The sequence below is a fragment of the Humulus lupulus genome, chromosome 8, assembly GCF_963169125.1.
Source record: "Humulus lupulus chromosome 8, drHumLupu1.1, whole genome shotgun sequence".
Taxonomy (NCBI): domain Eukaryota; kingdom Viridiplantae; phylum Streptophyta; class Magnoliopsida; order Rosales; family Cannabaceae; genus Humulus; species Humulus lupulus.
The window spans coordinates 89,877,115-89,900,558 of NC_084800.1; the positions used below are offsets into that span (position 1 = coordinate 89,877,115).

At 35.1% G+C, this 23,444-nt stretch overlaps 3 protein-coding genes across 3 annotated transcripts; 2 read left to right on the forward strand and 1 right to left on the reverse strand.

Annotated features, from left to right (window-relative positions):
* Positions 1-1,611: 1,611 nt before the first annotated feature.
* LOC133798076 (DEAD-box ATP-dependent RNA helicase 10-like) lies at positions 1,612-10,260 on the forward strand. The gene is made up of 14 exons (XM_062236261.1): positions 1,612-1,746; positions 1,831-1,979; positions 2,645-2,768; positions 2,865-2,934; positions 6,588-6,650; positions 7,098-7,172; positions 7,420-7,539; positions 8,054-8,095; positions 8,188-8,262; positions 8,385-8,531; positions 8,613-8,750; positions 9,324-9,435; positions 9,531-9,619; positions 9,714-10,260. The coding sequence occupies exons 2-14, from the start codon at positions 1,841-1,843 to the stop codon at positions 9,921-9,923; spliced, it is 1,404 nt and encodes a 467-aa protein (XP_062092245.1). The 5' UTR covers positions 1,612-1,746; positions 1,831-1,840; the 3' UTR covers positions 9,924-10,260.
* A 651-nt stretch (positions 10,261-10,911) lies between these two features.
* Positions 10,912-12,795, reverse strand: LOC133798077 (ankyrin repeat-containing protein BDA1). The gene is made up of 2 exons (XM_062236262.1): positions 12,025-12,795; positions 10,912-11,750 (listed from the first exon to the last, which is right to left on the reverse strand). The coding sequence occupies exons 1-2, from the start codon at positions 12,595-12,597 to the stop codon at positions 10,977-10,979; spliced, it is 1,347 nt and encodes a 448-aa protein (XP_062092246.1). The 5' UTR covers positions 12,598-12,795; the 3' UTR covers positions 10,912-10,976.
* A 7,100-nt stretch (positions 12,796-19,895) lies between these two features.
* Positions 19,896-21,551, forward strand: LOC133795799 (uncharacterized). Its single transcript, XM_062233259.1, has 3 exons — positions 19,896-20,193; positions 20,330-20,685; positions 20,757-21,551. The coding sequence occupies exons 1-3, from the start codon at positions 19,896-19,898 to the stop codon at positions 21,342-21,344; spliced, it is 1,242 nt and encodes a 413-aa protein (XP_062089243.1). The 3' UTR covers positions 21,345-21,551.
* The last annotated feature ends 1,893 nt before the right edge of the window (positions 21,552-23,444 follow it).

Consider the following 23,444-nt stretch of genomic DNA (forward strand, 5'->3'; position numbering starts at 1 on the left):
GTATGTATATTTTTTTTTGGACACAATATAAAATTCTCACAAAATAGTAAAAATAGATTATAAAAAATATAGGATGCCACCTTCTCATTTATATATAGATATAGATATAAATATTTTGTAAAACTATTTACTTTGGAATAAAAAAACATAATTATAATATAATAAGAAAAATAGATATATAGAAAATAGAAAATGAATAAAAAATTAGATTAAATGAGAAAATAGAAAGAGTGATTTGAAGAGATTTTAGAGTGACACATAATATCCTTGAAGCTCTCCTTTATATATATATAGATATAGATATATAGATTGTTAAGATATTTTAGAAAATAGAAAATGAATAAAAAAATTAGATTAAATGAGAAAATAGAAAGAGTGATTTGAAGAGATTTTAGAGTGCCACATAATATCCTTGAACCTCTCCTTTATATATATACTAGATACAAGCAACGTGCAATATGCACGTTTGTTTAGTTTTATTTATAGAATTTATTAATTATTTTTATTAAATTTATATTAATGTCATATAAATTTTGAAATAAATATTTTATTTTAATTAAATAATTTATTTATTTTTGTTTAAATTTATGTTTGTTCTAATTTTTGAATTTGGGAGTGACAACAAGAGATTATATATTATATATTTAATGTAATATTAAATATTATACGTGTATTTTAAATTTAAGTTTCTGGCTAGTTTTTTTTTATAAAAAAAGCAATTTGTTACTAATTCACATTAGATTATATTATATATTTAATATGATATTATTCTAATAAGTGAGTTTAAGTTTAAATAAATTTTATTTAAGTTATAAAATGTATGATTTTATTATTTTTAAATAATTATCGTTGTAGAATATCTAAAAAATATTATATTTTAATTTGTTTAATCATTTATTATTTTAAAATAATTATCATTGTAAAATATCTCAAAAATATCATATTTTAACTTGTTTAATTATTTATTATTTTTAAATAATTATCATTCTAAAATATCTAAAAAATATCTTATCTTAAATTTTTTAATTAATTATTTTATTTTATTTAAGTTTAAGAGATGTTTACAAACTACCGTTAAATATAAGAATATTCTGTTAGATATAAGAATATTCCGTTAAAGTTAACATTAAAAAAATAAAAAACCGTTAAAACCAAGAATTTCCATTATCTATACACTTTTTATATATAATAGATATACATAGATATATAGACATATAGATAGATTTTTTTTTCGATAAATATACTTAATGTTTTTAAAATGTTGTACTTTTATATTTAATTTTTAAAATTATTTTGCGAAATTATAAAAAAGTGAAGAAAAAATATAGAATTTTAGTTATTTTTAAAATTTGAAATTATTCATATATTTTTATATTTTATTTATGTGTTTTAAAAGAAAAAATATAGCATTTAACAATACTATTAAAAAATGCTGTGGCCTAATTAATACGAAATCATTTTTCGGACCTATTTTTTAGAAATTGACGAGGGCTACAGAGGAAAAACCGTTATTATTAGTATATGGGTATATTAAAATTTGTTCAAGAAAAGGTAACCGCCTTATTTATCTCTCTCATAGTAACTGCCTTAAGTCAGACCCTTAGTCACCACCTCACTCTCTCGTCTCGTCTCGTCTCGTCTGAATCACAATTCCCTTTTCCAAGATACGAAACTACGAAGCATTCCGTTATTTCTCTTATTGTAATTGTCTTATTTCGCCACTTCTCTACCCTTCATCTCTGAGAGGTATGTTAAGTTACACATATAAAGATGATCATATGTTATTCAATTATTGGTAAACTCATGGAGATGATATATTTGGTGGATTAGGGATTTGGGAATGGCAGAGAAAAGCGAGGAGGTCCAGAAAACATTTAAAGAATTGGGGGTACATCCTCAATTGGCTGAGGCTTGTGATAAATTGGGTTGGATAAACCCTTCGAAGATACAGGCTGAAGCTATTCCTCATGCACTTGATGGTTGCTCCTCAACTTTGTTAAAATTTGACTCTGATTTCATAAGTTTTGTCAACAGATACATACACACACACACATTTTTGTTAATATTTGAAACCCTGTCAATTCCTTGGCCATGCTCTCTGTAATTCATTGATAGTGCCACAGTTTAGAGATTTTCCTTGTGCTCTCTAGTTTTTATCTGACAAGTGAAAAATTTTCTGAACTTTATTTTAATTTTTTTTATATATAGTTTTGAAAGGGCATTCATCATGTGAAAACTAGCCGACTATAGGGCCAATTCTGATCATACTAGGATATCTGTTTTGGATATTTTTTTACTTCACTTTGCATTGCGTAATTGTTTTTTTTTTCATATATTTTGATTTTAATTTTATTGGATTGCTAAACATACATGGGATAGATGACATTTAAACATCGCGTGGATTCTTTTCCAAATACATAGTTAATTTATTGTTCTTGACCGAGTAGTACATTTGATGAGGGATTTAATTATTTTATAATCCAAAAGTCTTTATATACATACATACATACATATATATATATATGTATATGTATGTATATGTAGATAGATATTAACATTACATTATGGCATCAATATGATGGCTTTAACATTGTGATTGCATATATTTGAGGAGTGGTTTTGAAAAATTAATTTGAATTTGTAGGTAAGGACCTAATTGGAATTGCACAAACGGGTTCTGGTAAAACTGGAGCTTTTGCCCTTCCCATATTGCAAGCCCTTTTAGAGACTCCACAATCATTCTTTGCTTGTGTGCTGTCTCCAACAAGGTTAGTTTCGTGTAGCGAATTTTATTGTTGAGCGGTCATTGTTATATCTCATGAAAAGGTTCTGATTTTATCTGCATTTGTTATATCTTGCTTCAGGGAGCTTGCAATCCAGATCTCCAAGCAGTTTGAAGCATTAGGATCTGAAATTGGTGTTAAGTGTGCAGTGGTGAGCATTTCACACATACTAGTTTGCTTCATGGATGTTCTCGCATTGCATGTTTCTATATTTTAATGGTGCTCTCTATATGTTATGTGAGATTGATGATTAAGAATTCTGATAAGTTGCAAGTGAATGTTGTTTTATTGTTTGAAAAGCTTTTCCAGAAAACACAGAGGGTGTTTGGCACTTTAATTAAAAAATTGTTTTTTGATTTTAAAAGTTAAAAACAGTTTTTTGAAAACAAGTGAGGGTGTTTGACATTGTTTTCAGAAAACAATTTTTAAAAACAAAGTTACAAAAAACAGATTATTTTAAAAACAAGAAAAAATTGTTTTCTGTTGTTCTCAAATTTTCTCACTTCTTATTTTTCATCATTTTTTCTTTCAAATTATTTTATCTTATTATTTATTACAAACTTTTAAAATATTTTTCTCTTTGTAAATATATTTGTTAATTTTTTATTTAAGATTTAAAAAAAAATAAAACTAAAAAATTGTTTTTAGAAAACATTAACCAAACACCTCTTGTAACAGTTTTCTGTTTTCATTTCTGAGAACACAATTTTAAAAACAAAAAACAGAAAACAATAACAAACAGGCTCACAGATTCTAGAAATGTGCTGTCTTGACTTTTTCACAGATTAAATTTATTCAGAAAATTATTGTTAAGTTAAAGTAATATGATTTTGCTAAATTGCAGTCCTTTTCTTTTCGAGAAAGCGACTTATTTATCCTCCCTTTCCCTTTTGGTTGAATTCTCCTACAATGAATTCTTAAATGTTTTGTTTAATTCTCAGCCTTTGCAATAGCAGATATTTTTTTCCCCATCTCATCTCTAACTCTTTGTATGGAAGGGAAAGGAAAAAAAAAATGTGGGAGAGTGTTTGGCTGTTTAATTAAAAAATTATTTTTTGTTTTTTTTAGAACAAGTAAAGTGTATGACGTTGTTTTTAGAAAATAATTTTTAAAAATAAAGTTACAAAAAATATAAAATTTTGAGATCAACAACTAGAAAATTTTGTGAATAATAAATAGTTATTTTCTGTTGTTCTCACTTTTTTATTTTTTGTCCATTTTTTTTCTTTTCTCACATTACTTTTTAATTATTATTATTTCACATTATTTATTTGGCATAACTTTTTCTCCCATTAGCTTCTCTCCTCATTTTCTCTCTTTTTATTTTTTTCTCTCATCACTTTCTTTCTTTTCACCGTTTTATCTTCAATTTCTTTCTCATCACTTTATTTTTCATTTTTTCTGGCATTAATTTCTTTCCTCTGAATTTTTTTTCATCACTCTCTCTTTCTTTAAAGTTTTTCTCTTTACTTTCTCACTCCTAATATCACTTTTCCTTTCATATTATTTTATCTTATTATTTATTACAAATTTTTATAATATTTTTCTTTTTGTAAATATATTTTTTAATATTTTATTTAAGATTTAAAAAAAACTAAAAAATTAATTTTATAAAATATTAACCAAACAACTCTTGTTTTTTTAATTACAAAAACTATTTTCTATTCTTATTTATAAAAACACAACTTTAAAAACAATGTCAATCACACTCTGAATTTTCTACATGCTGTGTTTGGATTTTGAAGATAAAAATAAGAATATATATCAATATCTATATTTATATTATATATATATTTGTGAATAAGGTGCTGAAAGTCCTTTTTTGTCTTTTCTTTTTTATTCGAATATCTCCATCACTATGAGCTTTCTTTCTTTCTCTTTTTCTTTTACTTATTATTTAATTGATCACCGGCCACATGTCCTATGAATTATTTAAGTTTCTTTTGTCTTTTCCTATTTATAAATAAAATTTATCACAAATAATTAGCATGTATCCACTAATTACAATTCTTATTTATTTACAAATAAATAATATAAATAAAATCTAACAAATCACAAATAATTCATATGTATCCTCTAATAATATTATTACACTTTATATTAAGGTAACAATAATTAGCTAAGAATGGTGCCACACGTTTCTTCTTTTGTATATATAAGCTGCTATGTAATTTTTTTTGTTAGCATATATTGTAATTTTGTATAAAATATTTTATCCATACAAATATTATGTTAAATATGTTTTCTTTTAACAACTTTTTATATAAAATAAGCAACATGGACAGGTGGTACGTGCCTTTGGCACGTATTTTTCACTAGTATGTATATATATAGGACAATTCTCCTATAGGAGTTTTACTTTAAGCCCTACCGATAAGATTTTCAGTGTTCTCGATCCGTGAATAGTTTTCGATGCGAATTTTTTTTATGTTCGTGTATATTGTAGTTGTTTAGACTATCCAGCAAATTTTAGAAAACTCCAAATAATTTACAGTACCGAAAACTAGGTTCAAACATGTTGCTTTCCACGCGCATAAAAAAAATAGTCACGTGTGCAACATGTTTGAACTTAGTTTTCGGTACTGTAAACTATTCAGAATTTTCTGAAAATTTGCACGATGCTCTAAATAGCTACAATATACACGGTCATAAAAAAAATCGCGTTGAAAACTATTCACGGGTCGAGAACACTGAGAGCCCCACCGGTAGGACTTAAAGTGAAGCCTTTATAGGAGAATTCTCCTATATATATAAATATAAATATTTCATTGGCAAACTATAACCAAACTTTAATAATACTACTACAAAACAGAATTTTTAGGACCCACGGGGGCGCGAGTCCTCTATTGAAAGCCTTAACAACTGAGGTCTTTTAGGACTCGCCTCCTGAAAAGTTTAATTTTTTATTTTTAAAAAATTAATTAGTGGGTTTTGAATCCTAAAGCACAGTGGTGGTCGGCAGCAGCAGGGCCACCATTCAAAGGTGGTGGTTTGGAAAACAAACTATTGAGTTTTAAAGCCCAAGCCAAGGAAAATGTCGTGGTGGCAGTGGTTTAGTTTGAAATGGCTCTAAAAAGCTCGGATCTACGCTTGAAGGTTCGGAAATCACCATGGATTCCGACGGCATCGACTTCCAACTCCAGTGACCATTAAGTCTGATTTTTTAGTGGGTTTTGAAGCCCAAGAAGCAAGGAGTATGGTGGTGGTGGTGGTGGTTCATCTCGTGGTGGCCGAAAAATGCTCGGAAAGTTTGGGAGAAACTCATGAACGACCGAACTTCGAGTGCCCCGTTGAGGGTCTTAGGCCGCGTGTGAGGTGTCCATCTTCGGGGGTCAAGGGTTTCGTGGGACAGCACGTCCGATGGTGTGGCGCGTGGCAATGGCCGGAGACGGGAAGGCAGCTGTTAGGCCCTGGCAGAGATGACGCAAGGAGAGAGAGGGAGAGAGAGAGAGAAAAAGCGTTGAGTGATTTTTTATTTTTTTAATAAATAATAATCAAATTTTTGTTAAAAAAAATTCAAAATTTTAGGACACACATAGTTGAGTACCTAAAAAAGTGTCATAAAAAGATGTTTGTATAGTAGTGTAAGACTTTAAATTAGAACAAAAGATTGAGATTGTAGAAAACTTGAAAAGCAGACATTATGAAAAGTTAGGAAAATGTTCTCTTTTTCCCCCTAAAAATATAATTCAATCGAAACAAAGCCTAAAAATCTGAGCTAAGATGTTGGGGTGGCTGGATGGAAATTTCTTGTCTATTATATTTTTCTGTCTTTGCTTATTATCTTTACATAATTTTCTGTAGCTTGTTGGAGGGGTGGAGATTGTGGAACAGTCTATCAATCTTGCGAAGCGGCCACATATCATTGTAAGTGTTGAATCTAAGCAAAGACTCTTAGTGCTCTTAGATATGCAATGTGTTCACTGTTTAATAATGCGGCTGTGCTGGAATATGTTACTATTGCTCTTCCCTAAAATTGCTTGTGTTACTATTATTTTTGCTATTGATTAGAGCTGAGGTTTTGAAACTGTCCTTTAGTAACATATAAACTGTTTGAATTGTTGTAAGAAATGAATATCTATTGTAGTATATCAAAGGAATTTCTTCGAAGAAGAAGACAAATGAAGGACATAACATATGATCTTTATTGATGTTGAAGACATTGTAAACTGGTGATCATATTGTAGTTGCAGTTTTATTTAATTGACGAGATTAAAATGATTAGATTTAGTGGCAATTGTCCTTTGATACCAGTTGCTTAATTTATTATTCAACATGTTTCTGATATACCAAATTTCTATTTTTTTTTGGTAGGTTGGGACACCTGGTCGCCTAATGGATCATTTAACCAACACAAAGGGTTTTTCTCTTCGTATGCTGAAATTTCTGGTATTTTTTTTATTTAAATTTGTTTTGTTTATATCCAGATGGTTTCTGCTACCATTTTATTTTTTTGCCATTTAGAAACCTGGTTGAGCATTATTTCATCTTTATTTGACTGAGGAATCACGGTCACGATCACGGTCTCATGGCTTGCTGCACTCTATATCATATCATTCCTGCTATTTAGGCATTCGTGTATGTTGATTTTAAAACTCTTTAAGTTGTTCATATGATTGGTTTGCACATTATACAGGTTTTGGATGAGGCAGACAGATTGCTGGATGAGGATTTTGAAAAATCACTTGATGAAATTCTGAATGTTATCCCCCGTGATCGGAGAACATATTTATTTTCTGCTACCATGACCAAGAAGGTGATTAATTAATATATCTATATCTATCCATCTATATATATTAAGTATTCACAGATGCGTGTATGATATGATGATGTATATTTTCAGTAGTAGTGAACGTTGAATACCTTTTGCAATGCAGCATTTGAATGTTTTGTGCCAAGTATTCACAATATATTATGTATGCACTTTCTAATTCTCGTTGTGGGTGCTTCTCATAACATGTGAATCTTATAAGAGGTCGAGTGAATGTGCTTCTGTCTAGTTCTTGCTAATCATACCCTGAATACTTTATATTGTTGGATAATGGTAATTGTTGTGAATGTCAATTGCTTCTTGGAAAAGGGTATTTGTTGATTTGTATCTTTTTAGTCTTTAATTGAAGACATATTTCACCTACTATAATAGCATTTTTCTAATGTTCACTCTTGGGTTATAGATCTAGAGGAGTTACAACTTATTGAACTTATATGACTTAATCTACTTTGCCAAAAGATCCTTATACATTGATCAAATTATGCTTGTTGCAATCCAGGTCAATAAGCTCCAAAGGGCTTGTCTAAGGAACCCCGTGAAGGTGAAAAAATTTACTTCATATCTTAAATTTGTTATCAATAATACTTCTCCTGACTTGAAGTGAAGGTGATTATTGGTTTTATGATATTTCAGATTGAAGCAGCATCTAAGTATTCCACCGTTGACACGCTAACACAGCTTTATTGCTTTCTGCCTGCTGGATACAAGGTTTCTAACTTTCTTCTTTGTTTTCTGTTTCATAAACCCATGGGACTTATTGGTGTTCCTGGTAATGTTTGCTACTGAAGCTTAATTTACTGGTGTATTAATTCATATTTCTTCTGCTACAGGATTGCTATCTAGTTTATATTCTTACTAAAAGATCTGAATCTACATCAATGGTTTTCACTCGTACATGTGATGCAACCCGTTTCCTAGCATTGGTTCTTTCAAATCTTGGCCTAAAGGCTATCCCAATTAGTGGTCATATGACCCAGGTATACATTTATTTACCAGAAATTCCTTTGTTGGCATTAAATCTTAAATCAGAACTTTTTTCATTGGAATTTTTGTGACAGGCAAAAAGACTTGGAGCTTTAAATTTATTCACGTCTGGACAATATAATATACTTGTGTGCACTGATGTGGCAAGTCGGGGACTGGATATTCCATCTGTAGATATGATCATTAATTATGATATCCCATCAAACTCCAAGGTCAGTCTTGCTGTTAGCCGTCCCAGAACATGTTTGCATGTAAAACTTGCATCCATGATGCTGGACTATTTTTTTTCTTGGAAAAAGAGACGAAGGTCACATGTCCACTTGCATCAAAATTATTGAGAGTGGGAAATCTAATTTAATCTATTTATGTTATCAACTTATTGTTACTGCACCTTTTCTCCCTTATTTGTTTATTATTCATCAATAACTTCTCTCTAAGACTGCGTGAGTTATTTCAATATGTTTTACCGGGTGACATTTTTTCTTCACGTGTATTTCTTGGTGCTTACTAATTTTCTTAGAAGCTCCATTCCATGTGAAATTCGAATGAGTGTATTATATCAGCTTTTTCCTCTTGAATGCAATCATTCATTATTTTTCATGTAGACTTCATGTGCTGAATATCTCTTACTTTCTTACTATTGATATGCAAAATTTTCTCAAAGGCTTGTTACACCAATCTATTCGGTTTTGAATTAATTATGTAAATTTGGCAAGAATTGTTCTTGTAATTATTTTTTCTTTTGTGAACTCTGCTATGCTGTACTAACTGTAAGTTGGCCACAGGATTATATACATAGAGTGGGAAGAACCGCTCGAGCTGGTCGATCAGGGGTTGCAATCTCCCTTGTGAATCAGTACGAGCTGGAGTGGTATTTACAGATTGAAAAGTATATTGGTAAGTAATATACATTTTTGTGCTTGTGGCTTGGAAGGCATCAAAGAGAATATCTGAGTGAGTTAATAATAATAAAAAGTTATTACATGTTTCAGGTCAAAAGTTACCCATGTATTCTGCTGAAGAAGCAGTAGTCTTGCTACTGTTGGAGCGTGTTTCACATGCCAAAAGAATTGCCCAACTGGTACAAATATAGTTTATGTTTCTGACTTTATTATTGTTTCAAGTGCCTTATATGGCTTGCTCATAACTGTGAATATGTGATATATGTACTACAGAAAATCAAAGATGGAGTTGGGAAGAAGAGGAGGAATAGAGATGATGAGGAAGATGAGAAAGATGCTGCTGAGAAGTATTTTGGTCTCAAGGATCCTCGAAAGTTCTCCAAGAAATTAAATGGAGGTAGGGGTAGAGGTGGTGGTGGTGGTGGTGGTGGTGGTGGTGGTGGACGAGGTCGATGTCGCGGTCGAGGCGGTCGAGGTAAGTAGTACACTTGCTCACCAACCACAAATTTTGTTTATTTTTATTTATTGGAAAAAAAAATGTAGAGGCGACCTGTTTTGTTTTTTATTCCTTTTTTTTTGACAAAGGTTAGTTTTGTTCTATAGTGATATTTTAGTAAAGCCAATTTTAAATTTATTTGTAGTGATTTCAGTTGCCATTCCAGGGTAGTATTGTATATAACCATTGAAAAAGACGAAAATCTCTCCCTAGTCATCTTGTGTTTTCTTTGGTGGGTGTTGATAATGTTCTTTCAATAATTAGTCAAATTAATTTCGATTTTAATTTGATAATGGGAATACAATTTAAACTATGAATTTAATAAGCATTGGGTTATTATAAGGATTATTAGGCTAAACAACTGTAAATGATTTTCTGAATCATTTTATTGGTATTAATAAAGATTATTTGTCATGTAAAAATCGGCCTTTACTTTAGCCTATTAGCTAGCAAATAATGAAACTCCACTAATTTTGCACCAAAATACCAAATAACTTGGCAAGAGTACGGAATTTTCATACTAAGAATAATAATCATTAAACTTCACTACCCTACCATTATCCGATAAAATACTATAGATAATTAACAATGGTCTGCGATGGCGTAAACCTTGTAACAAAGAAATGAAAGGTTATTGAGAAAAAAAAAAAGTAAATTAATGTGCCAAATTTTTTTACTTAAATATTAGTCTAATAAATTATTAGGGTGTTCTTAATGTTAAATTTGATACTTTTGGATGTTAAGAAATTCTTTTGTACCAATATCTATGTTGAGTTGTATCCTCTCAATTAGTATATAATAAGTTTGGTCGAACACTATTGTTTTATTGAAGTTTTACTGAATACATATATCTTTATCTTCAAGTTATTTCCTCACGATTTATTACAAATAAACAATTGATTCACTCAATTTCTTAATACAATGTAATACTATATCTTAACCATCGATGTAGGCCAGAGATCAGCAAAATGCTCGTCAGTACAAAAGAGTAACATCTGACTATAATAGTTTATGCATACAAGGTAAGATAATAGTTTGTTTCAACATAAAGATTTCGAGAGATATTGTAGAACTATTTTACTCTTCATAATAATTAGCCTAGTAAGCTTGACTAAGTGAGGAATAGTAGGAGGCAAAACTCCTGATAATACTACGATGACGGTCCTGATACCATTTAGGGGCGCCATGCTGGTCAATCCAGTGTAATAAGTAAAATATAGTGCAGTTACACATAATTGAAACTCCAACTGCATAGGTAGATTCTTTGTGAGGATGGTAATCATGTAAAGTGAGAGGGAGAGTCCAAGGGAGTTGAAAACCACGAATAAGGTAAACGAAACTTGACTGTATGACCCCAAAATTGAGCTCCCAGCTACGTGTTTTGGGGTAGTGCCATTCCCATTTGGGTCACTGTCCTGCCAAACACCGCTTGGAGGGTTAATTCCCACTTGAAACGTTGCTGTGGCCATTAAAACTGCCATAACCAAGAGGGCATTCCTGGCATCGCTTGGTGAGTCTCTACCCTTTTTGAACCTGAAGTACAATAAATCATCTTCACTCTCGCTGGTGCAATGGGTTTCCATGGTTTGTTGATTAGTGTTGTATTCGAAAGACGATGGTGAAGAAGAGAAGAGCGTGTCGTTTGCTCTCTTAGCTCCAGCTTTGCGAAGGAGCTCATCAATTTCCCTGTCGCCTGCTTCGCTTGGGAATATTAGAAGCAAATCGAGGGCAGTGAGGCCACTCTTGTTTACAGAATTTACTACCAAAGTACCTCCTGTTGTGGTATTTCCAAAGCCGATTAACCATTCCACTACCTGCAAGAAAAATTTCTTATAAAATAGTTGTACATGAGTCATGACAATGTAGCTAGTGGAACTAAAACTAATGGTATTTTATGTTGTCATGTAAGAAAAATAGTTGTACATGAGTCATGACAATACAGCTAGTGAAACTAAAACTAATGGTTTATACAACTAATCTTGCTAGAGTCAATTAGATTATTCTTTTCTTGATCAAATTTGTCACCCTTTTGCTTGGTTGTGATAAATTATTTGACTTGAAAGAAAGAAAACATATAGTTTGGCCTACCTGTCGGTGTCTTCTCCAAGTTGCTAGATGAAGAACTGAATTACCAAATTCATCTCTCATATTCAGTATATCATCTCTTTTCTTTTCTTTAATCCATGCCAACATAACATCAACTACTTCAAATTGACTATTCTTAATGGCAAGATGCAGAGAAGTTTCTTTTTGAACAGTTACATCTTCAAGACTCTGAGGACAAACCAGGAGAAAATCTTTGACGAGGTTTGACCATCCTCTGCTGGCTGCAAAATGAAGAGGAGTCCACTTATTTCTCCCCTCTAACCTGCAAAGTCCTTGGTCAACTCTCAAAAGCTCCCTCACAATCTCCAAATACCCTTTTGCAGAAGCTATGTGAATTGGACTGAAACCATCCTCATTCAATTGCTTCCCAAATTCTGGTTTTAGCCTTACAATCTCTCTGATGAAGTCCACGTGGCCAGCCATCGAGGCGACATGTAAGGGATTGTCTGATGAGAAAAGATCGTGTGTGTGGAGTATGAGAGGATTCTCTTGAAGCAATTGGTGTAACATCACGGTACTTCCAGTTTGAGAAGCCTTCAATAGCCTTGTGTCCATGATGTGATGAACTAATCTGTTTTTCTTGTGATATGTCGTTAGAGGGTTGATTTTAGGACTTGGATATGTTTGGTTGGTGAGAAAGTTGAATGGACCTGGCTAGAAGAAGATGAAACGTAAATCAAATAATTTAATGTCTACATGGTGATCATGATTTCGCTGAGACTATAGAAGAATATTACCAAGTATTATATCAATTTGAATAACCATTTGTCAATTGATAAATGGCTTACTATAATATAGTTTTATTTTTCCTCCTTGAGGCTTACTATAATTTTGGTTGACCTTAGGATTAGGAGTTGTCCTACACTATTAGTTATTTCTTGTTGCGTGTCTACTCCAACTTTCCATATAGTATTAATATCTGTAACGAAATGGTAGAGAGAGATAGAGAACGAGGAAATGATATTGCAAAGGTAATGTGAAAATGCTGTATGAACTAATTGTATTCTAATTGATAGATTATAACTAAATAGAGGTATATGTAGAAAATGATTTCCAAACATAAAAAATATAAACTTTAACAACAATAACAATAAAAACTCGATAATAACTATTATATATTTAAAAGTAATTCAAGCAATTCAATTTTGGAATAAATCTTTAATTTTTTCATTTTAGTACAAATAAATGATATAATATATATTTATTTAATTGTATACATAATTATTACTATATAGAGATATATTTTCTTCATGTGAGACTTAAATAATATATAACTAATTACATTTTAGAGATTATTCTTATTTATAACCAGCTGAAATTGGGATCAAATTTTTTTATAATAAAATAAATGTTATTCTTATATAGAGGTTTTACCGTACACTCAACTGAAAGAACCTAACTAAACATAAGCTAGTAAAAATTAGTTATTTAACTGTAAAATAACTTCAATAATCAATTTAGACTAACATAAAAACATAAATTTTAATTCTCATTTTGTGCCGGTTCTTTAGTCTCCATATCCCCTCAAACAAAAAGGGGATTCCACAACTTGAAGGTTGGGCTGAAGCTGAAGAAATTGATCTCTTATGTCTAGTTTGAGAGATTGGTCAACAATTTGATCTTGTATAGGGACAAAGCATAATTTAATATTTCAAGGGAAGAACATGAACACCAATTTTGATGTGCTTTGTTCTTTGATGAAAGCTGGATTCACATCAAGGGTAACAACTCCTTGATTATCTTACCGACACACCACATGATTGGTGTCTTGGAGGGACGATATCCTAATTTTAACCAACAAGACTTCTAGGTTGTATAAGTAGTATTCTGCCACGATGATGGTTCCATCAAAACTTGATTTTAGAGGCAAAAAAAGATGTAAAAATAATGTTATATCGATGCATTTTGATGATCCTATCAAAATTTGATTTTAATGCAAAATCAATACAACGCCAACGCACAATCAATGCAACTCAATGCAAAAATTGAAAAATTGTGCATGCTAATTAAAAATTTTATAAAATATCTTATGAGGCATATCTGTTCTCTTGGTTGTCTATTTGAATAAAAGGGTAGGGTATTTAAATATGATTTCTATGATGTTATTTTATATGCGGGTTGGGATTAAAGTTTGGGTTTGAATATGATTTTTGATGTTTCGTATGAGATTTTTTTAAAATAATGAATTAATATTAAATAAATATATATTGACATTGGAGTGGGGATTAGAATTGGAAAATTTACATGAGACACATTTTTTTTCTTCATTTTATTCTCAATCGCATCTATCAAAACTGGGACCTACTATTGAATTGGAAAAACAATGTCACGTCACTATGTAATTTTTGAGTGTATATATTGGGTGCACATATCATTACTCTTTTTAATAATGAGAAAAAAATGTGTGCAGGCCAAATGTTGTTAGTTAAAAATGGAGCTAGTTATATGTGTTACATGGAATAAAAAATCTTGTTAGTATCTTCATTTTAGAAACTTATCGACTCTCCTATTGTCATCATTCACGACTATATATTAATTAGTAGTCATGTGTATTATAAATAGGGAAAATACTAGTTTGGTCCCCGTATTTTTCCTGAATATTCGATCGGCCTTTGTGTTATTAGTTGAAAATGGAGCTAGTTATATGTGTTACATGGAAAAAAAAATCTTGTTGGTATCTTCATTTTAGAAACTTATCGCCAATAAAAATTAATCTCATGTCGTCATCATTCACGACTATATATTAATTAGTAGTCATGTGTATTATAAATAGGGAAAATACCAGTTTGGTTCCCGTATTTTTTTCTGAATACTCGATCGGCTCCTGTATTTTGTTAAATGACAAATCAGACCTTGTATCTTGTAAAATTGATCAAAATAATATCCCGAGCCAAATTTCATTTAAACAATTTTTCAATATAACTAAAATGCCCTTAGTTTTTTTAGCTAATGAGTTAAATTATACAAAATATAATATTATTCAATTAAACAATAATATAAAATTTTAAAAAATAAAATTTTTAATTAATTAAAACTTTAAAATAGTAATAGCAAAGAAATAATTTCAATAAAAACATAAAAAATATATAAATTAAAATTAAAATTAAAACATAAATCTAATCTAAATAAAAAAGAAAACTAAAAACTAACAGAAACTAAATGTGAAAATTTAAATCTATTCTTACTAATTAAAAAAAACAACAAAACTAATATTTGTCTCTTCTTCTTCTTCTTCTTCTCTGTTGATCTGAAGAACTATGAACTATGGTCGAGATCTAGGTTTGTGGTACTCCATCCCTTCCAATGGTCCTTACCATAGATCGAGTTTTTCCATCAAGGAGCTTCGTCCTTCCCAACAGTCGAGATTTGGCTTTGAGAATGATTGACGTTGAGGAGTTTCTCTGTCCCTAGTCGGAACCCATGGTGAAGCCTCATCCCTTCCACGATCGAAATCAACTTCTAATTCAGCTTTCACGACTCTGAAGTAATGCTTCATGTCAAAGATGAAGTTCTCTAAGTCCTTTGCGTCTCTAGCTCTGCCATAGGGCCTTGGCTCAGGCACTTTTACTCTTCCATATTCCATGCCAACGGGTCCAACTGCAGGCTGATTCCTGACCACCCTCATGGTAAGGTTCAACTTAGTGTTCATCTCCAACATCTCGTCCTTCAACGCCTCAACTGACCCCCTGCGATTCTCTACAAGGTCATTTAGTGTATCTTGTAGGTCTTTCACCGCTCGTTCCACTGCCTCAATACGTTCCTCCCTCTGAGGACTATTGAATGTACTTGAAAGGTTCTCCCTTCACTCGATTGCAGTTATGCGGGCTAGTAAATTGGTTGTATCCCACTCCAACATAGCCATGCGATTTTGTGTGTCGTCCGACTCTAGTTCTAGCCTAATAGAGCTAAGATCCCTGACCCTCTCGTTCAGGCCATCTAGCTCTCCAACGCGCCTCTCCAGTGCTTCGATCCTTTGAGTGTTGCTCACCATCATGCGGGGTCACCAAACTTTCTCTAACCCAGATCTAATACCAACTGTCACAGGCCGCTAACTTGACTCCTCGAATTTACGAAACGTGTGGCACTTGTTAGCACACTCAGCTAGCCAAGTAGCATGCTGGGGAGAGGGAGAGAGACAGGCAAGCCTGGGTCTTTTGGGCTTGGGTATTGAAAAATGTTACTTTTCTCCTTCTTTTCTTCATTTTAAACAATTCTTTCTTTTTTCTAAATTTTCTGAATTTTCAAGTGCCAAAAATACCAACTAATTCCTACAAAATAAAACAAATTAAATTAAAATTAAATATTTTCAATTATAAAATAAATCATATTAATTCCATGAAAATCTTAATTAAAACTTAATTTATTTTAACTATTAAAATAAATAAATGTGTGTTTTTGGCCACTAATCAAGTGTTCCAATCTGCATCATTGTATCCTTCAAGGACAGCTGGAAACTTCTGATAATGTAATTCGAGGTTCTTGGTTCTTTTAAGGTATCTCATGATCCTTTCAATAGCATGTCAATGCTCTAACTAGGTTTACTAGTAAATCTGCACAGTAATTCCACAACATAGGTGTTGACCGCATTTTTGGCCAACGACGTGTAGACGTCAAAAACGACAAAAACCTTCAAGAGAAATAAACGATACAGACGATTTTATAGTGGTTTAGCCCCAATATGTTGGTAATAGCCTAATCCACTTAGAGTTGTGATTATAGATCTGCACTCAAGATCAGATGAACCTGAGTCAACTGAGTTTCTTCAGTGCAGATTACAAGAATACAAGAATTCCCTCATATACAAGTACTCTCTCTCTCTAGAAAATAAGAATTCGAATAAAAAATTCCCAAAAGTCCCAAAAAGTCTCCTTTATGATGCCATAAGCCTTGTATTTATAGGCTCAGGATCGTACAGATGATATCCCCCCACAATCGGGATATTTTATTATTCTCATTATATTTAAATTACAATAATATTCAAAATGTAATAGTACACTATATTCGTGGGATAAATGAGAGATTCCCGCGCAAGCCAAGACCGATTCTTGTTGAAGCCGTTTCTAGGATCTCCTGCGCAGCTTTGCTCTATCTGGTCGACCCATATCTCATTCAAGCTGGTCGAACACACCTTCACTGGGCAGACATGGTCATGACCGATCGGTCAAGGTCATGCCTGGTCGGCCAAGGTCATGCCTGGGCAGACAAGCATGTGACTGGTCGGACAAGGTCATGCCTGGGCAGACAAACTTGTGACTGTCCGGACAAGGTCATGCCTGGTCGGTCATGACACTTCTCTGGCCTGTCAAAATTCTCCACTGGTCCACCAGGTCACTCCTAAGCCAAGTCACCCAACCATTCCTTGCCATTAGTCACTTCTATTGCCACTTCATCTTTTTCAAATTTTGGGGATAACATTTGCCCCCCAAGTTTATTATATGATGTCTCACATAATAAACTTTTTTCTCCACAGCTGACGGCACTATAAAAAAAAATCAACTGTTCATCTTCCCGCCATGCAACAGACCACTCCACAGACCACGATCACTGCAATTAACTGCTCATAATTGTGGGGAGAAAAAATATCTCAGGAATCCCAAAGGTCCAAAAGTAAATGGTAATTTCCACTTTTTCCCTTTAAATATGTCCCTATACTTCCACATTTCCACACACACAAGAAAGTTAAACATCAAAAAACCCTTTCATCTTCTTCTTCCTCTTTGGCCGAAACCCTCTTGGGTTTTTCTTCCCTTGGCTGAAACTTCAAGGACCTTCAAGTCAAAATTTCTCATTTCTCCAAGCAAATAAAGGGCTCTTCAATATTGGGTAAGTCTCCTCTTCCATGCCCTCATGTTCTTGTAGTTTTTTTAAAAAACTCCATGAAAATGCATGAGATGGTCGAAACTTCCTTAGCATTTTTCTTTGAATTTTGTCTATGAATCTTGGAGATATAATATGTTTGGTGGCTGTTTTGATGTTGTTTAGGTTATGGGTAACCCAATTTTACTTTCAATTTCATAAAAATTTAAAGAAAAATGATTCATTTTAACCTAAATCATGAATATGGATTTTTGGATATTTGATAGTATATTTGGGTCCAAGAACATTGGAAAACCTTTCAATTTCCCCATTTGATCTTTTGGTTGTGTATTTTGGGTGAAAAAATGTGTTTGTGCTAGGGATTTTAGGCTTATGTTTTCGGCTTAAGATTTATTTGGGTATGGGACATGGGGTATGCCCGAGTGGCCATAGCTCTTTCTTTTGTGTAAAAAGTATGGTCCGATCGGACCATATAATAGCCCCTCGGACCCAAGGGCATCCGATCGGATGCTGGCTTTGCTCGGACTAGGCCCCTCGGATTGGACACACACCTTGGACATCATGGCTCCTCGGACCCCAGGACCCAGGCGCGCAGCTCCTCGACCCAGGCGTGCAGCTCCGAGCGGACACCACATAGCAGGCACACACCTCCTCGGACCAGACGCACCCGAGCGGACACCACACGGCAGGCACGCACCCCCTCAGACCAGACGCACCCGAGAGGACACCACACTGCAGGCACGCACCCCCTCGGACCAGGCGCACCCGAGCGCACACTTACGCTGCCCCTTAGCATTTTGAGGCACTTTTAAACATTTTTAGGCACTAAAATTGTTTTTTCTCCATGCATGCTAAATTTTCACTACTTAGATAAATTTTTTCTAAGTAGAAAAAATAAACTTTGCTTTTGTTGAATTTTATCTGTATGGTTACTCACCTCCCCATTTTTATTTTTTTTGTAGATGAATCGCTTTGACTATAGGGGAGGTGACAACCACACGAATTCCGATACGTCCGTCCCGCAGTCGATCGAGACCCCTCAAAGCAACGACTCCTCGTCAAAGTCTCCCACCAGTCGCACTCCTGAGGATCGCCTCCGCCGCTTTAAGCAGATCCTTCCCCGTTCAGCTTTGTACTTTCTTCACGAAGAGCAGTTCCTTCATCAAGCTGCACAGTCGACAATGAGGGTGAAAAATTCCAATAGACTCCCACAGGACCAGGATCCTCAAGTTGCCCGCAGAGCGGTGCAAAAAGTGGTGGAACACAGTGAGGTCCACACTGCAGCTTCTTCGAGGCCACCTCGCCAGATGTCAAAATCAAGCAAGACTCGGAGACAAACCACCCAGAATTTCGCTACCGAGGTCCAGCACCTGGCCGTCCAAAAACCAAGGAAGGAAGGAGAAGACACACCTTCCTGGTTTACCGCCAAGCCTACAAAACTCAACCCTGGGATGTTTGACAAACACATCCAAGCCTTGGGTTTGAGAGGGGTGAATGTGATATGTCCACACCCTCACCAGAGAGCTAACAGGCCCGGTGGACCATACTGTGCCTGGTCCAGGCACCATATATTCACAGGAGCGACCATCCCGCTACACCCTTTCTTCTGGTCAGTAGCGGATTATTTCAACGTCTCTCCCTTCTAGATCGCTCCGAACGGGATTCAGGCGTTTTCTGCGCTGTACATTCTCTACTACATGCAAGGCTGGGATGAGCCTACTCCTCACGAGATACATTACTTGTTCGACTTCAGGACCAACCCAAGCCATAAGAATACAGGTTTTTTCCACCTCTTTCATAGGAAAAAGGGGGTTAAATACCTTTGTGGCATCGCCCACAAGTCGAACCCTGGGAAATACTATACAGAGTATTTCCTCACATCAGACATCAGAGCCAACAACTTGGCTTTTACACATGCGGGTCCATTCGATCAACCCTTGCCCACTCAAGAGATGTTCAAGCGAGCAGAGGAGTTGGCCAACATGTGTATCGAGGAGAAGGACGTGAAAATTTTGGTTACTGTGGACAACCTTCAGATGGTGGGTCTGCTACCATGTAACCAAAACATCACAGTGGAGAGTACTGCTGAGGAGAATAACACAACTGATCAGTCCAACACCGGCACTAAGGTGGTGGCTGACCAGTTTTCTCCTGGACCATCTCCTCACTGCCATAGACCAGGCGATCTCATCATTAGGGAGCCTCAGCCAGAGGATCAGTGCAGACCTACTATTCCCACCCAGTCCGGGAATGGAAAGGCCATCCAGCCTGAAAGGGACCTGAGCTCATCATCCGACGACGAGGATGACTTCCTCAATCAGATCCTCAACTCAGGTCTAGTAGTCATAGTAATATGTTTGATAACTTGGTGATATGAGATTAATAAAACTGTCTAGTAGTAGTAATGTATTTATCCACATATTGCTTTATTATATTTTTACTAACAAATCTTGTGCCTTCTATTTTGCAGATCCAGAGATGTTCAGGCATTACAACGTCCATCCTGCCCTAAAGAGGAAGTCTGGAGAAGGAAGTGGCTCCACTCCCCCGAGCAAGGTCTCGAGGACAGTACCGCCCAGCCAAAGGAGACAGCCTGAGGGGTTGATTGCACTTCCGCAGTTGACTCCTTCCTCGCTTCCTCCCTCTGCGAGCCTAACTCCTACCCGCTCAGCTAGCTCGAGTGAGGTCCTCCGCATTGCTAGCGGCCTCGGAAAAGAACTACTCGAGGAAACTACCCATGATACTTCAATGCTCCAAAGCTTCGAATCACTTCCTCGGCTTAGCGTTGAAGTCGTCTTAAGAAGAGGGCTTGCTCAATTGATGAATGTAAGTGTTTTATCTTACGAAAATTTGTTATTAATATGTTTACTCGTAATAACATCATGTTTCCCATGCAGTCTCTTGTCACCATTAGTCACGCTCAACTCCGAGCAGTTGATTATAAGGAGTTGATCAAGGTCCTAAATGATCAACTAGTGGACGCCCAAGCTAAAGTGGAAACTCTAACTGCTTCGGAGAAAGATTCCAAATCCAAGCTGGAGCAGTCAGAGAAGACTGTGGCTGAGCAAGAGGAGTCTCTTAGGAGGTTGGCTGATGGGAATGATAAACTAACCCAAACCAACAAGTCACTGACTGATCGGCTAGAGAAACTGACTGGTGAGAACGAGGGGTTGGCTCGCGAGAACGAGGGACTGATTCGCGAGAATGAGGAGCTGAAGCAGGAGAAAGAAGCTGATCTTACTCGCTACGAAGAAATCTACTTCAACTGTTTTTATCAGGTGTGGAAACTAAACAAGCATCTCAACCTCGACTTTCTCACCGAGGAGATTAAGGCAGAAAAGCTTGCTAAATGTGAGGCTAGGGCTGCTGAGGAAGCTACTAATCTTGCCGGCGCCACATCTACTTCTCCCACGTTGTCACTCCGACCGGAAGGAGCAGCTGAAGCTGAGGAAGGGGTTGACCAACCTGCCAGAGCCGACCAGTGACCCCTCATCTGACCAGAGAAGCCTTTGCCTGACCAAACAAGTTGTCATTCTACCAGCCCTCTATCATACTTTGTTTTGTGTTTTGCTATATACTCTTGCTCGTATGATCGAGCTGTTTGGCATTTGTACTTTACTTTTCTTTTTTGGCTATCTTGAAACATTCAAGTCTTTTTATACTTAAAACATTACAAGTTTATTGTGAATAGCAAAGTCACCCTGATATATGCCTTATATTTTCGCATGAGTACTTAGTTTTCTAACTTAGAAATTCTAGACATTTCATAAGTCCATACTAAGTATACTTCCTCACGCTCTTATTGCTCTAACATTTTATGAGCCTAACGTTTATTGTCACACGAATATCTGTTTCTAACTTAAAATTTTAAAAAATTCCAAGTTACTTAAGCTTTGTCAAACAAGTTAGCTTAATGGCCTTTTTGGACTTCAAAAATTTACAAGTCAGCCTAAAAACATATATCTTTGCTCGTGCTCTTATTGCCTGTGTTGAAGTGCACGCCAGTATACCCTATGTGCCCCCCAAGTGATTGAGGGTTGAAAAATCCTTGATCACTTGCTACTTGACCGAATTTGTCCGAGCAGTTACTACTCGTGAAACACATAGAATATACAAACATATTTCAGCAGTTAACCACTGCAAAAACATGCAACTATTTAAACGTTGGTCATTCATCCGATGGATACCGACCAATTGAACACTACCTGGTATATATATATATATTTTAGAAGACCTTTTTTGTTTTAAATTGTAATGACAGTTGAACACTGCCCAGCAAGAATAATCAACATATATGCAAAATTTGTAGCAAGATTCGACCACGCTGCGCGTGATCTCTTTTATTACTCGTAAAAAAAATGACAAAATGTGTCTAATTACGAGTCTTAAACAAAATAACATGACTGGTTAGCAAATAGCCAGTTCACAAACAAACTTAAATAACAAGTTAAGCACTTGATACAAAGCTACTACCCTGTAAGCAGTATTTATTGATAATATTTCCTCAAGTGCTCGCCATTCCAATAGTTCCTGATTAGCTCTCCATTTAACCGAGCAAGCTTGTAAGTGCCAGGTGGCAAGACTTGCTCAATTTGATACGGCCCCTCCCAGTTTGGTCCTAGTACTCCAGCCGCCGGATCTCTGATGAACACCTTTCTGAGGACCAAATCTCCGATTTGGAACTTTCGATCTCGGACTTTGGAATTGAAATAGCGCGCCACTTTTTACTGATGAGAAGCAACTCTCAAGCTTGCTTTTTCTCGTCTCTCCTCGAGGGAATCCAAAGATTCTGCCAGCAATTGATGATTCTACTCCTGGTTGTACATGGTCCTTCGATGAGATGGTGGGTCTACTTCCACAGGTAACATGGCTTCATACCCATATGCCAAGGAGAAATGGATATGACCAGTTTCTGTCCGGGCGGTAGTCCTGTATGACCAAAGGACTTCTTGCAATTCTTCCGCCCAAGCACATTTAGCTCATTCCAGACGCTTTCTTAAGGTGGCATTCAGAGTTTTGTTTACGGCTTCAACTTTCCCATTGGTTTGTGGATGGGCCACTAAGAAGAAACTTTTCGTGATGCCATACCGAGTGCAGAAATCGGTAAATATGTCACTGTCGAATTGGGTGCCGTTGTCAGACACTATCTTCTTGGGTAGACCATAGCGACATATTATATTCTTAACCACAAAGTCCAACACCTTCTTTGAGGTGATCGTGGCTAGTGGTTCGACTTCAGTCCACTTAGTGAAATAATCCACGGCAACCACTGCAAATTGCACTCCTCCTTTCCCTTTGGGTAATTTCCCAATCAGATCAATGCCACAAACTGCAAAAGGCCATGGGCTCTGCATTTGCTTCAAGACATTCGGAGGTGCCCTGGGCACTTTAGAAAATCTCTGGCATTTATCACACTTCTTTACGTACTCCATAGAATCCTCGTTCATTGTAGGCCAGAAAAATCCTTGCCGCAAAATCTTTTTAGATAGACTCTGCCCCCCAGCATGATCTCCACAGAACCCCTCGTGCACTTCAGCTAACAAAGTTTTTGACTGGTCGGGTGTTATGCACCTGAGTAGAGGCAA